At 36.3% G+C, this 13,698-nt stretch overlaps 2 protein-coding genes across 2 annotated transcripts; both read right to left on the bottom strand.

The window, feature by feature from the left end:
• Positions 1-1,546: 1,546 nt before the first annotated feature.
• LOC147853625 (ras-related protein RABF1-like) lies at positions 1,547-5,848 on the bottom strand. Its single transcript, XM_087332526.1, has 8 exons — positions 5,707-5,848; positions 3,877-3,938; positions 3,517-3,600; positions 3,330-3,424; positions 3,109-3,214; positions 2,932-3,021; positions 2,745-2,831; positions 1,547-1,837 (listed from the first exon to the last, which is right to left on the bottom strand). Exons 1-8 carry the CDS (start codon positions 5,729-5,731, stop codon positions 1,793-1,795), a joined length of 594 nt encoding a protein of 197 aa, XP_087188652.1. The 5' UTR covers positions 5,732-5,848; the 3' UTR covers positions 1,547-1,792.
• Positions 5,849-8,489: 2,641 nt separating this feature from the next.
• LOC147853624 (uncharacterized) lies at positions 8,490-12,702 on the bottom strand. Its single transcript, XM_087331919.1, has 4 exons — positions 11,201-12,702; positions 10,516-10,895; positions 9,987-10,047; positions 8,490-9,710 (listed from the first exon to the last, which is right to left on the bottom strand). Exons 1-4 carry the CDS (start codon positions 12,419-12,421, stop codon positions 8,907-8,909), a joined length of 2,466 nt encoding a protein of 821 aa, XP_087188045.1. The 5' UTR covers positions 12,422-12,702; the 3' UTR covers positions 8,490-8,906.
• Positions 12,703-13,698: the final 996 nt, after the last annotated feature.

The following is a 13,698-nucleotide window of genomic DNA, read 5'->3' as shown; positions in this document are numbered from 1 at the left end:
GAATAGTTTACAAAGTTTTACCATGGTGGAAGTTGGGCCATTTTGCATTTTGTCATCGAGAATTTTATTAACACTTTGAACAACATGCCTCAATAACATTTGATTAATTGTTGCATGATGCGTGTCACACTTTGAAATGATCCAACAATGTTATGAGATCATCAACAGATGCTTTAGAGGTCATAAAATTCTATCTTTTGAGTCATGTTCAAATCTAAGAGTTGGCACACATTAAGAGTATGTGTTTGGAATAGTTAACAAAGTTACCATGGTGGAAGTTGGGCCATTTTGTATTGTCATCGGGATTTTTATCAACACTTGAACACCATGCCTCAAAAGACAGCATTTGATTATCACTAAACCCATCACATAAAATTGTTGGATCATTTCAAAGTGCAACAACAAACGTATGAGACAAGTGCATGGAAAGGTTCAAATTTTTTTCTATGTAGAAACAATTGGGTTTCATATATTGCCACACAATGCATACATCGTTGTAGAAGTAAAATTTGCATTGTCCGTTATTGGCCCGGATAGTATGTTTGGGAGTGCATGAAGAGGTAGAATAATTGGGTTCCAAGGTGTACCATGGATTATTTATGATTTGGGAGTTGAAGGCTTGGAAAGATAGGTTGTAGCAAGATATTCCTAAGAAAATATGACTGGTGTCACATGTCAACATAATTTGAAGGTACTTGCATATGTTAAAAATAAAAAGATTTTTAGTTTGAAACAAATGTAAGGGAGCTAAAGCTCCAAAAAATTAATTAGCCTCAAAAGATTAGTGAAGAAAGTGGATTAGTAGTGTATGTAGGATATTCTCTACGTGATGGTTGGTGTCATGCACATCAAGAAGGATTTGAAGTTATAACATAGGTTTAGATCCAATGCATATTGAAATATTTCTTCCCAAAGCATTTGGTTTATTGGAATGTTTCCACACATGGACTTGCGACTTGAAAGTTGGTTTTGCCAAACATAACAAAATTGATTTGAAGGTGTACGATAGGTTTAGATCCAATGCATGTGTGAAATATTTCATTAGTGAAATGTCTCCACGAATGGAGTTAATTGAATCCAATCACTGAAAGTTCTCTCCTAAAGTTGATTTAAACGTATACAATAGGTTTAGTGAAATATTTCAGTATGAATTGTCTCCACGAATGGAGTTTTACTTGAATCCAATAACTGAAAGCTCTCTCCTAAAGTTGATTTTTTGTGCACTGAAATCAAAATGCATGTCAACAAGGGTACACAACATTTTCTGCATTATTAATTTCGAGCAATCATATACAATTTCCCTAAACCTATCCTCACTGATTTGTTCATTTCGAGCAGTCATATTCCTTCCAACATTATTTTACCCTGGATATTAGAGATCAAGCTGCATTTCCTCATTCCGAGCAGTCATATTTCTTCCAACAGTATTTTACACTGGAGATCAAGCTGCATTTCCTTCCCATATTATTTTACACTGCATATAAAATATCCATTGGAAGTGTGGATTGATTGGACTGATACAAAATAAAATAAATCCGAGGCCAAAATAAAATATCCATTGGAAGTGTGGATGGATTGGACTGATACAAAATAAAATAAATCCAAGGCAGAAATCCATTGCGAAGTATAATGGAATATTTTAATGCCATATATTATGTACACTTTTAAGCTAGAGTACAAACAAGGATGGGCAGAGAGTCAATCCTTGTCCAGTCATTCTCCTGAACAAGGATGAGCATAGACTGACAAACTTCTTTAGTACCCATTGTCTTTTGAATCGTTTTTACCTGCACTACGATCTCTGAATCGAAGGTCGTGGAAGCTTCTTTCCAATTTCCTGAAAAAACAATAGCAAATGCCAATTTCAACATTTACACAATTTAACAAAAATGGTATAGATCAAAAGCAGTCATTAAAACAAGAATAAGTATAAATAAATTTTGCATTCACCTGAAATATGAGTGAAGTGTTGTGTATTACATGGATATTATATACTACATTAGCATTTATTGGTCAAGACTCTTAGCTCCATTGCATTGTAAATCTAGGTTTAGATTTGGATCATTCAACAAAATTCAAAAGTAGTCCTCTATTCTACAATTAGCAAATGAAAAACTACATTCTAGAACTAGCCCTACGTCTAGGAATTATTCAACTCTTCCAAATGGTCGACACCTGGAAAAAATGGTACGCTATCTACAAGATTAGCAATAAAGTGGTTATTGGGTTAGTGGAATAATAATCTGCATCTTAAGGTGGATCTGTCTGTATTTGCCCTTGAATCATATGATTTTAAACATATCAAATTGCCATCGTAACCCATCTTCTCTGACTAGTGGTTCCTCCCAAGTCAATACTACTCATTTGAAGAGCTTTGAAGAGCTTTTCAGTGAAGGCATAATATGATATCCTCTTCACCCAGCAAAAATGCTTGAAGTGATCAAAAAATGTTTGAGACACTGAGACCCCAGAAAAATATCATATTTCAATTAGTACTAACTCCCAAAAACATAGGATTCGCACTAACTACTAAGTTATACTATCAGATGAATAACCCTTTGTGCAGTTACAAGAGCCTTTCAATTTCTCAAATTACTCTTGATAAACGAGTTCTTCAATTTCCCTAAGTACTCTTGATAGATAGCATTAAAACTAATGAAATTGCATGAGACTACAGGCTGCAAATAGCTGAGATGACAATGTCTATGCAGAATTACACTGTCACTTTCCAAATTTTCTTTTACCTCAAATAATTGGTTAATGTTGTCTGCGGTCTTTGCAGATGTCTCTATGAAGAACATTCCATTGCTTTCGGCATATTCTTGAGCAGTCTAATAAACATAAAAGTTCCAAGATACTTCAGCATATGGCTGCAACTGGCACCAAACATCAGAAAAGAATGATCAAGAAAGTAATAACTAAAATACTTACTTCAACAGCTACTTTTCTCGAAGCACAGAGGTCTGTTTTATTTCCTACTAGAGCCATCACAATGTTAGGACTACCAAACTTCTGAAGCTCCTGTACAACAATAGACAGAACTTCATATGCCATTAATAAGTCAATATAAACACATTTTATACATGATACTGATCAGCAAAAAGTTACTTTAACCCAGTACTGAGCTTTCTGAAAACTCTCTATGCTTGTGATGTCATAAACTACTGCTGCAGCAGAAGCTCCTCGGTAATAAAGGGGTGCTAGAGATGCATACCTGAAATAAGTAACTATTAGCTAAGTCATTACCTTCAAACAAATGGAACATTATATCTACAGGATAAGATGCAATTATGCTCAAAGGAAATTAAGTCACCCCTGAACATCTTAACCTTTCTTGGCCTGCAGTATCCCATATCTCAAACTTGACTGTAGTTGAATCTTGTAGAGCAATTGTTTGTGATATAAATGATGCTCCAACTGTCACCTAAATTATAAGACAAAAGAAAAACTAATGATTGAACTGCTAGCTAATGCCCCATGAATACCACACATAACAAATGAATCTGCAACAAAAACCTTTGAGGCTGGATCAAACTGTCCTCGGACAAATCTCAAAACAATACAGCTTTTCCCAACACCCGAGTCCCCAAGAAGCACAAGCTGCAATGTATCATGCAGAAGAGAACATAAAATTGATTTCTCACAAGAACCAATAATAACCTTCAAAACCAGAAATCCGATTCTGTCCTATACAGCTAAAAGCCAGTCTTTGGGTCTACTTTCTAACAAAATAATAATCTATACCATGAAATAAATAAATCAAGCCACATACCAATCATATCACATAACCTACCAAAATATGTACATTTTACAACATGAGAAAATCATATGAAAAGTATTAAAAATTCACTCAAAGGTACAGTAAATCATACTGACCTTCACACGCATATTTTTTGAATCAAAGGATCCTTTCTTGTCCAAGCTCCCATTTCTCTTGGCTGCATTTGTCACATGATGTTATGCAATACTGGACATAGGAAAACTGCCGCATTCTCTGACAAGAAATTCCATACATACCATGCACAGATAAAACAATCTTAAAAATTATCCTGTATTTGGTCTCACATCATCAAGCAGTAAGCAACAACAAATAGTTGAGCAATCTTCTATAAAATCTGAGTATTGAGCTGTGTGTTCTGCTTACCATGAAGCAATTTGGCATTATTGACTTCTTGGTGAGTTGCAGCTTCTTTGACTAATTTCCTCACACAACTACAAGTCTTCTTCAGTGTGATAACCAACTTTACTTTCCATGGTTCAGAACCCCATCTTTCATGTCCGTACCAAACATATTAAAGTGTAGTACCAGTATGTTCATGGGCGAATCTATTTTCAGGTGTAGTATTATCCATATATAAACAATGATGCAGACATATGACAACGCAAGTGTCCAGCTGAAGACTTGGCTGATCAGTACGGCTATTGCCTGTTGGACCTAACCCTGTTTTAGATGGACGTTCTGGGGAAATCTAGAGCCCCAGAATTAGTTTCTGGAACAGCCAGCTAATTAGGGCATTTATTATCTTATATGTTCTTTGCATAGTTAGTTGATTATGAAGTTAGGTTAGAATCTGAAGGAATTCATTGGCCTCATTTTTGGGAGTTCAAGGCTACAACCAGTCAATTAATCAAAGCCAGGACCTGTAAAAGATCCTTCCTTCCTTATTCACTTGGCTGCTCTAATCCTCCTACTCTTATTTTCATTTCTCTTTTGCCATGTGTCATTTCTTGCTTCTGATGTCACTCTGTTGAATACAGCACTATAGAAACCAAATGGCACATAGTTTCTAAAATGAGAGTGTGTGTGAAAATGACATCAAATAATGATTACATGGTGCATCTATGTATATGCCTATGCCCCATATCTCGATCATTCTCCCAAACCCTACACAATAAATGTGAACATGAAATTCTGGGTGTCTCAATAGACCATGGTTTTCAAGATAGTGTGAAAAATGCATCAAAAAGACAAGGAATGTAATAGGATTCATATGTACATAAGAGTTCTATAAACCTTACTTGAACAAGGAATTGTTTAAGTCGCTGAGTCTGTAATGAGGTTTTAGGTATCCCAAGCGTTTGGAATTTAATAAGTACAGGGTACAAAATCAACGGGAATGCTACTATAAGGTTAATTGCACGCAGTTGGCAAAATAAATTCGTCCTGGCCAAATCAGTTTACCTTGACACTTCCTGTTCTCTAGGTTCACCACGTTTGTTAACGATTTCGTTTATTAACATTATTCAGGCTTCCATTCATCAAGGAAATGATGCAAACGATCTTTCACAATTCTTTCATGATGACTCATATTAGGCTTGATTTGCCATATTTTCTACAGGGATGCTGACCTTCATGAAAAAGAAATTTTGCAGAACAAATATGGGGAAAAAGAAATACCCAACTTTTGCAATAATTTTTGAGAAAAACTGAAGTTGCAAATAGAATTGTGCCGCAAAGTACATCTTATTCTACAAAGGACGAGATTAAGAAGATGCAGAAAATGACGACGAAGAAGAAGAAGCAATTCTTCTTCTTCTTCTTCTTCTTCTATCTCTCTCTTTCTCTCTCAAAATGATTCATTTCCAGGATTACTTGGTCAAACCAGTTCTCAAAGCTTCCTAAACATATCAATAATAATGGAAATACAATAGCAAGATCTGCGTGCGTGTGCGCGTGTGTGTGCATATGTGAATGAGCAGCGTTACCTGGGGAAGAAGCCGAGCACCCCATCGCCAAGATCCTTGGTGCAGAGTAGGAGAATTTAGTAGCGAACCAAGTCTAAAAGTGGGAAGGAAAAATATGCTCTGTTTCTGGTTTTGTTTCTGTTTCTGTTTCTGTTTTTATATTTTTATTTTAACAGATGCTCTGCTACATATATATATATGTATGTATATACATATACATATATGATATACATATACATATACATACATATATCTATGTATATACATATGTACATATATACATTATACATACATTCACTCACTTACTTGTTTTGCTTGAAATTGGTATGCATTATGTATGTTCCACTATACCCTTCCCATGCCCCCCCCCTCAAGCCTCCTCTGTCAGTAGTCCGAGGAGCCTGACCGCAAAGTGCTTGGCCTCATAAACGTCCTACTTTTGCCACCACCCACATGGTGTCCACCAATCCCTTCTTCTTCTTCTTCATGGTGGTGGTGTATTTGTACCCCATATGTTGCTCCACTCATTCATTGCGTCCACCAAAGTATTGTTGTTGTTGTTGGAGGTGGTGGTGGTGGCATCAATGTACTTGTACCCCATGTGTTGCTCTTCTCATTGATTGAGTCAGAATGCCTAGGTCTAGTACTTTGTTCTTTTATTGCAAGCCATCATACCTCCCTTGTACAATGTTGGGGCTCGCCAACCATGTGCAAGTTTGAGTGCCTGGTCTGGTATATGTTCCCACTATTGTTGTCAAACCTCGTATGTTGTGTTATGCTTAATGGCCAACAGGCTCGAGTGTATGATTGAAACCCACGTTTTATGTGGACACCACTATTGGTTGTAAAACATCTAAGGGGCCTATGAATTCTTGTTGGCCATATACTACAATGCATGTGATGTTAGAGATCTTACAATTTAAGAATTTTAGTAGGTTAAACATGGCAACCCATAAGAAATGAACTTGTTAGAGAATTTAAAGTTACATAATATATGTATATGTATATGTATAATTCATAATTTATAGGTCATATTTTAACATCACGCTTTAGCATGTAATTAATGTTTTATTCACTAAATTGGATGTCTCGTTAAATTTTCCCGTCGGCGTTTTTAAAACATGAACATAATTAAAATAAAACACGGGAAGCTTTCTATGATGAGGACATGTGTTAGTATAATTCAAAAAACATAATTGGAGAAGGGGCACTACATTGTTTTTAAGGTTTTTTAGATTGTGTCAAGGCTCTTATGAAATCAACGAAGTATTTGATGAATTATATCATACAAATAGTTCTTTTTGTTCTAAGATGGTCTTTTATTTCTTGGACCCTTCAAGCATACTTATTACTAACTTACCAAATTCTAGTCTATGTCCTCTATATTCTATAATGATTTATCATCCTTTAACAACGTCCATCAAACATTTTTTACCACATTCCAGTGACCCATGCACAATGTGGTATTTGAGCATTAAACCTAAGGATCTTCCCTAGAAGATTTTCATATATTGGAGCATGTTTTTCTTGATTTTCCTTTAAGTAGACCACAAAATCATTTCCATTAGTCTAACTTCTATAAAATAATGTTTGCTTAACGCCCTTTTTCCAAAGAAATGAGCTAATACAAAATCGTGTCTCTAAAAATTCATATATACATTAGCATAGATGATCAAACCAACAATATAATAGAGACATTTTATAAGGGTTTTTTCCAAGTTAAATTATTCAACACAATAGATAAAAATGCTTCGCAAAAAATGCAATACAACTAGAACTTGCTCAATGAAACATGATTTAGTAGTTGTGCTTTATTTCATATACAACCATTATATCCCCTTGTCTTCCTTGGCTATCAATTCAAACATTAGGATCCTAATTTTTGTACATACCAAATGGAAGATAGTCAATCCTTGAGCTCTCCCTTGATTGGTTCAAAACTTGTTTGTTTGTTGAACAAATTATTGTCTATCATTAATGAGCTAGCCTTTTCTAGATAATTTCTCTTTTACTTTACAACCATGCACTCGTGGGTTCAAGACGAAGGTAATGGGTTTGATTGTATGTTCATTGCAACAAGTTGTCAAAATTTTAGGCTAAGGTCAAACACACAAACAATTAACAAGGTTCTAAAAATATGGCTTCACGATTTCACTTTCCACAACCATATGCCAACACAACAAAGATATGGCAAGACATGCAAGTACATATGACAACATACCCACCAAGTCCATGTGAAAAACAAGGAAGCTTTAAAGCATGTGAAAAACTCTTGAACGTTGTTTGAGCCCCATGATGTGCAAATTCATTGTACCTACCTAGGACATGTTGTCACTAAACCTTTAAATGCCAAAAACATTCAATACGACTAATATTTTCACTTTAGCTTGCCACAATGATTCATCCGAGCTTAATATTTTCATCGTTGTGTTCCTTCAATGATCCGTTGTTGGGGCAAGGTTGGATCCATTTCTTTTCTTCTTGCCAATGCATAATTTAACACAATCTTCAATTGCCACCTTTGCTACATCCATGTAAAGAATTGCAAGATAACATAATTGCAATAGAAAGTTACCCTTCACTTATGAATCCATTGCCATACAAGTCCATCCAAGGGCTGAGGTTCCTTAACTTCAATTTCCATATACAAAAGCTCTTCATAGGGTTAGAAGGAAATAAGAGAAACCTAGGAGCCCTTCATGCCATCATTCCCATCATACATTCTTGGGCTATTATACCCAATTTGGCCCTAGGTATGTATAACTTGCGTTCCCCTCATCAAAGTGTTGTATAAAAGTAGGTGGTGCAAGAAACAAATTATGATTACATCATCTTGATTTATTACAACTCTTTATATAACAAACAAATTGGTACTTGGGAGGTAATACATATAAGGAAGGTCGTACATAGAGATAACCAATATCGGAATATATCTCTAGATACTTTTTAAAGAATTAAGGGTACATTTAGGATCTCAATCTATGGCATATAATGTTAAATGTATGTGGACTAAACCTTGATACTATGTTAAGATAGTAGCGTGTATCAAGGGTTAGAACTCGATAGGATATATATGCATATATATATAGAGCTTTTACAAAGTATAATGCGTGATTGTAGATTGATTCCTTGGGAGTGTCTTTAATCTACAATGTTACAGTCTCATAATCTTCTTGTAAGGTCTTTAGTAATGGTACATAATATATTAGGGTTAGAAAAATCTAGCCTGATGAGTCGAACCCTCGTAATTGCCACGGCCCATTATGCATGCCATAATAGCTCGAAGAATTCACATGTCTCCCCACTGTATTTAGCTGCCCATGTCCTTGCATATAAGACTGGTGGCTCCCTGACAAAGATAGCCCTTCACTATGTTGAAGGCCTAAAGTTAGCGATACGCTATTATTATTATTATTATTATTAATTGTACTAGTAGATGATGTTGGTGTGGACGTGGTTGCATAACTAGTGGGTATGGCTTCATTTGGGTATCGATTTAATCCACTCAACTGAAACATGCTTGTATATGATTCGAGCCTTTCATTCTCTTCTTCCGGGATCACGTGCAGCTCCTCAGCTTTATAATCCAGGCTCCCACTAATTACGTTGGGCGACACAAACGGAGAGAATGAGTCTTGTACCCCCGCGCTGTTCCTTGCTTTCTTTGCTCCGCCTTGACCATCACCAAGGCTTTGCTTCTCATGGAATATGAAGCTTTCCGGTGTCGGTTTTGAAGCATCACTCCGGAGCACAATCTCTGAGGCATGTTCAGTCGCAATATCATTTGTGTCCTGAAGAGCTTCACTCTTGGGTTCGGTCAAAAATGTGGTTCGAAGCGACGATTTGTTGTTTGGCACATCCTCTATCATGTTACTTCCTCCATCACCATTATTCTCTCTCTCAACTTGACCTGATCTATCGGTCTCTTCTATACATCCTTCCATCTCTCTCATCTCTTCTGCATACATCTCCTCTACCATAGGCTTCCAGAGACGCACTCGTGCATTGATAAACCAGTTCGACACCTACATGTATCAAAATATTGACTACTAGAACATCAAGTAAAACAAAACCAAAAGAAACTCACAGAAACTCCAGTATTTTGTTTTGGTGGTCGGGAAATAATACACCAAAATATATTCTTCCCCCAATGTTTTTTGGATATTGACAAGAATAGCCCTCTGTAATAGTAAGATTTTGTACTGGACAGGAGTATTCAAGTAAATACCCAAAAACATGACGGATTATGCCCGTTCTCTTGTATTAACTCTTTAAAATAATCAGATTTCATGTAGTTTTACCTGATTTCTAGTGAGCCCAGTCTGCCTTGCCAAAAGAACTTTGTCAGAATCCTTCGGATACCTGAGTCAGTTAACAAACGAAATTTTATCAATGCATCAAAGCTTCAAGCATTCATCTACGAAGAGATCTCCTCTTTGTTGAGAAAATAGCATAAGAATAAAGCAGATACTGTTTCAAGCCGAGTCATGATAGGAAAGAACTGGGTCGAAAGCTTAAAAGAATGAGAAGATGCCAATTGTAGATCTTTCAAGGAATAAGTGAAGCAAAAAAAAACATGCGCATTAAGAAGTGTTCCTAGTAACCAAGCTCTATAAGAGAATAATATAGAGGAAATGTTTAAAGCAGAACATTTCAATGCCCGAGTCATAACCAAAGATAATATACAAGAATGAGAGATTAGCATACTGGTGAAAGAGCCATATCAAAACCCAAGTCACGATAGAGATACAATCAAATGAACAAATATGAGACCAAATGCATTAAGCAAACATAGCACATAATGCATTAAGTAAAGCAAAAGAGACTTACGGATGAAGGAAATGCTCAAATAACCAAGCTCTAAGGACTGAAACTGAACGTTCAGGAAGACCCCGCTGTGGTCGCCAAGGGTGTTGTTGCATCATCCCTAGGTGTTGTAGTGCACGTTGTTGGCGTAATTGCTGGTCAATGAAACGTAATCTTGATGTGTCTCCTCTCCCGTGTTGTCCTAATGAGTCTTCTTCACCAAGAGCTTTACATGCAACTCGAATTTGACCCCTTATTGCATCTTTGAGGCATCGGAAGTGCTTTGAAATTGTCTGTAGTGCTAGCTCTGTATACGTTCGAGCCGCACCAACCCCAGCCGTTGATTCAAAAGATGTAACAACAATTTGCATTTGATGATGGTACTGTCTATATCTTTGGTCAACCTATATACAAAGGATCGTTTTTACGCAAAAGAATTTTTAACATGTACTTGGCAATCAGTTTATATGCACCAAAAAAAAAGGGATGCATTACTTAATAGGGCAAAACATCAAAATAACTAACTTTTTGAATATTTACTAGAATACCCTCTAAGTTCTCAAAATTTTACCAGAATATCCCCTTTCAGTGGTAATATAGTAAACTTGTACAATAGAGGGTATACTCGGTAATTTTTGAAAACTTAGTGTGATGAATATCAAGCAAGTCGTTAAGGACACTTTTGCTATTTTTGCCAACATAATCCTACCTCATCAAGTACAGTCATCAGCTTTGCTTTCTTCGATTGAATTTCTTGCCTTTCAGATGCCGTTAGTTCCACTACATTTTCAGCATTTTGAGCATTTTGCTGTGGCATGCCAGCAGCATTATTGGGTATGTTGGAGACAGCAGGAACTATGTCCTTTCCATTTGCCCAGGTAGTCATAGGAATACTGCCATCTTTTCGACTCATTTCCACAGGGTTTTGTTTTTCTTGAAAAGACGTGTTACCATAAGAGCTTTGTGGAGCCCAGGGTTGCGATTTATTGGACAGATTTGGAGAGTTGGTTTTCACATCTCTTACAATACTCACCACCTCATTGAGCAATTCTTGCACGGGTTTGAGAAACTTTGAACCATAGATATCGGCCTTGGGGGAGGTTGAAGGAAACATACCAAATTGTCGATTGTTTGAAGTACTGATATGATGGCTTTGATATCCGGAAACTAGAACATTAGGAGAAATCACCCTCAACGAATTTGAACCTCCGTCAGTCCATTGGTTAGGGAATCTCTCTTTCCCTGGATAGTTCTCCGTGCCCATATCACCAAAATCATGATCATTATTTATACCCAATTCCAAATGTTGTTGGATGGGGAAAGTCTGCAATTGGTTTAACAAAGATGGTTGTGGGGAGAGAGAAAGAGAGAGAATCTGACCATGGCCATGACCTGTAGGCACTTGCATGTTGTTCTCTACAAGTGAAACTCCAGTAGGAATGAAAGGCCCATGCTGTTGCTCCTCCTGGAAAGATGCTTGAGAAAGATGATTCCTTATACCTATATGGGACATACTGGAATTGGGTTGTATTGCAGTCAACCTAGCTGTTAAAGCATTATTATCTTCTCTCATATTGCTAGAAGGTATAAACATCAACTCATTCCCTCCTCCATTCCAGCTATATCCTTGACTAATGGTGCCACTCGAAAATGTCTCTGAAGACGGAGCATTTTGATGGTCCATATTATGTCTGTTTGGCATCACAGCCATTTGAGATGGCTGGGGCATGTGAGGAGGAAGAGAAAATCCATCATACTGTTGATGTTGAGTAGAGTTTCCAACATGAGCTGAAGCTCCTGTGCTGACTAGGACCATGTTCCCCGGGTTAGTTGAATCGGTGGGATATCCCGTATAGCTAGGGTTCATAAGATAGAGGGTCTGCATAGTATCCCCTTTCACGTTAGAACCAGACGGAAGGTAAGTTGCCATTATCAAAGCTTTTAAAGTTGTTCCTTTGGAACCACATACACAGAAGCTTCAAAAAAACAATAGTCGTAGGGGCTTCGCATGATAGGACCCTTTTACTCCTTCATATGGATGTTAATAGGCATCTTGTCATCATATTGAACCCCCTCTTCTTCTTTTCTACCCATGCATCATCCTTGTTAAGTCACCATCATGCTTCAATAACTGAAGTACACTGCATACAATCAGCTCTGTAAGCATAATGCGAATATGTCAAAATGAACACATACATGTTTTTTATTTCATGGATTTATCTTTATCTATCTATCTCTGTCCATCTCACATTTAATACAGATGCTTATAAAAGGATTGATATGACTCATATGAGGTTAGACTTGGAATAGCTGATCAATTTTTTATGTTTATACATAAAACAATGACTGGACTTCAGAAATTTAAATAATATCTCTGCATAGAGAGTTTTTTACATTTTTCAAATAGAAACTAGTTTTTATTACTGCAAGCACTCGGAGGATCAAGAAATTAGCATGCTTTCAAGAACAATTAAGCCAAAACTGAGAAAATAATTTGGCATTGCAATTATGAGGCTTAATCATGTGCAATACCTAGAAATGTCAATAATTACAAGGAGACAATCTCCAAGAGTTAATAATTGATAACTGTGTCAAATATGTTCTCAATATTCCAAATACCAAGTAAGTCAAGTTGCTCAGTTATGAATTCTGCGTGCATTTTTTAGTAAAATAAATACAATGCCCTCCATACAAAATAAATAGTTCAATGTAAAAAATTGCATACCTTGAAAAAGGACTGGCCAAAATTGATGGGTTAATGTTCCCACATGAGGAACATTAACAAATGAAATACATAGACATAGTTATTTTCTAGAATATATATATTATTTTTTTATATTTATATATATAATGTGCAGTGACTCGCAATATTGAAGCTCCACTCTTTGGAGCATATAGATAAACCTATGTGATTACCATCCACAATTATCATATGATGGATTTTCAATCACAATTATCATATAATGAAGTATTGCTCATGATTCTAGTATAATGGATCCAAATGAGCCGTACTCTTGAGAACTCAGATCCACATGTACATACACGATCAAAAAGCCACCGATCCTACTAGTCACGGATTTTGAATAGTAAGAGATAAAATTTTAGGCATGGAATTAGATCAAACAAGTTCTGTCAATCAAACAAGAGGGTTAGGAGAAGAAACAATATTACAAAAATTTCTATTGTACTGTGATTGTAACCCTAAGA

Source organism: Azolla caroliniana, unplaced genomic scaffold (assembly GCF_043228905.1).
Source record: "Azolla caroliniana isolate FFs.n. ecotype wild unplaced genomic scaffold, voAzoCaro1.0.p SCAF_16, whole genome shotgun sequence".
Lineage (NCBI taxonomy): Eukaryota > Viridiplantae > Streptophyta > Polypodiopsida > Salviniales > Salviniaceae > Azolla > Azolla caroliniana.
This window is presented reverse-complemented; position numbering and strand designations above follow the sequence as displayed.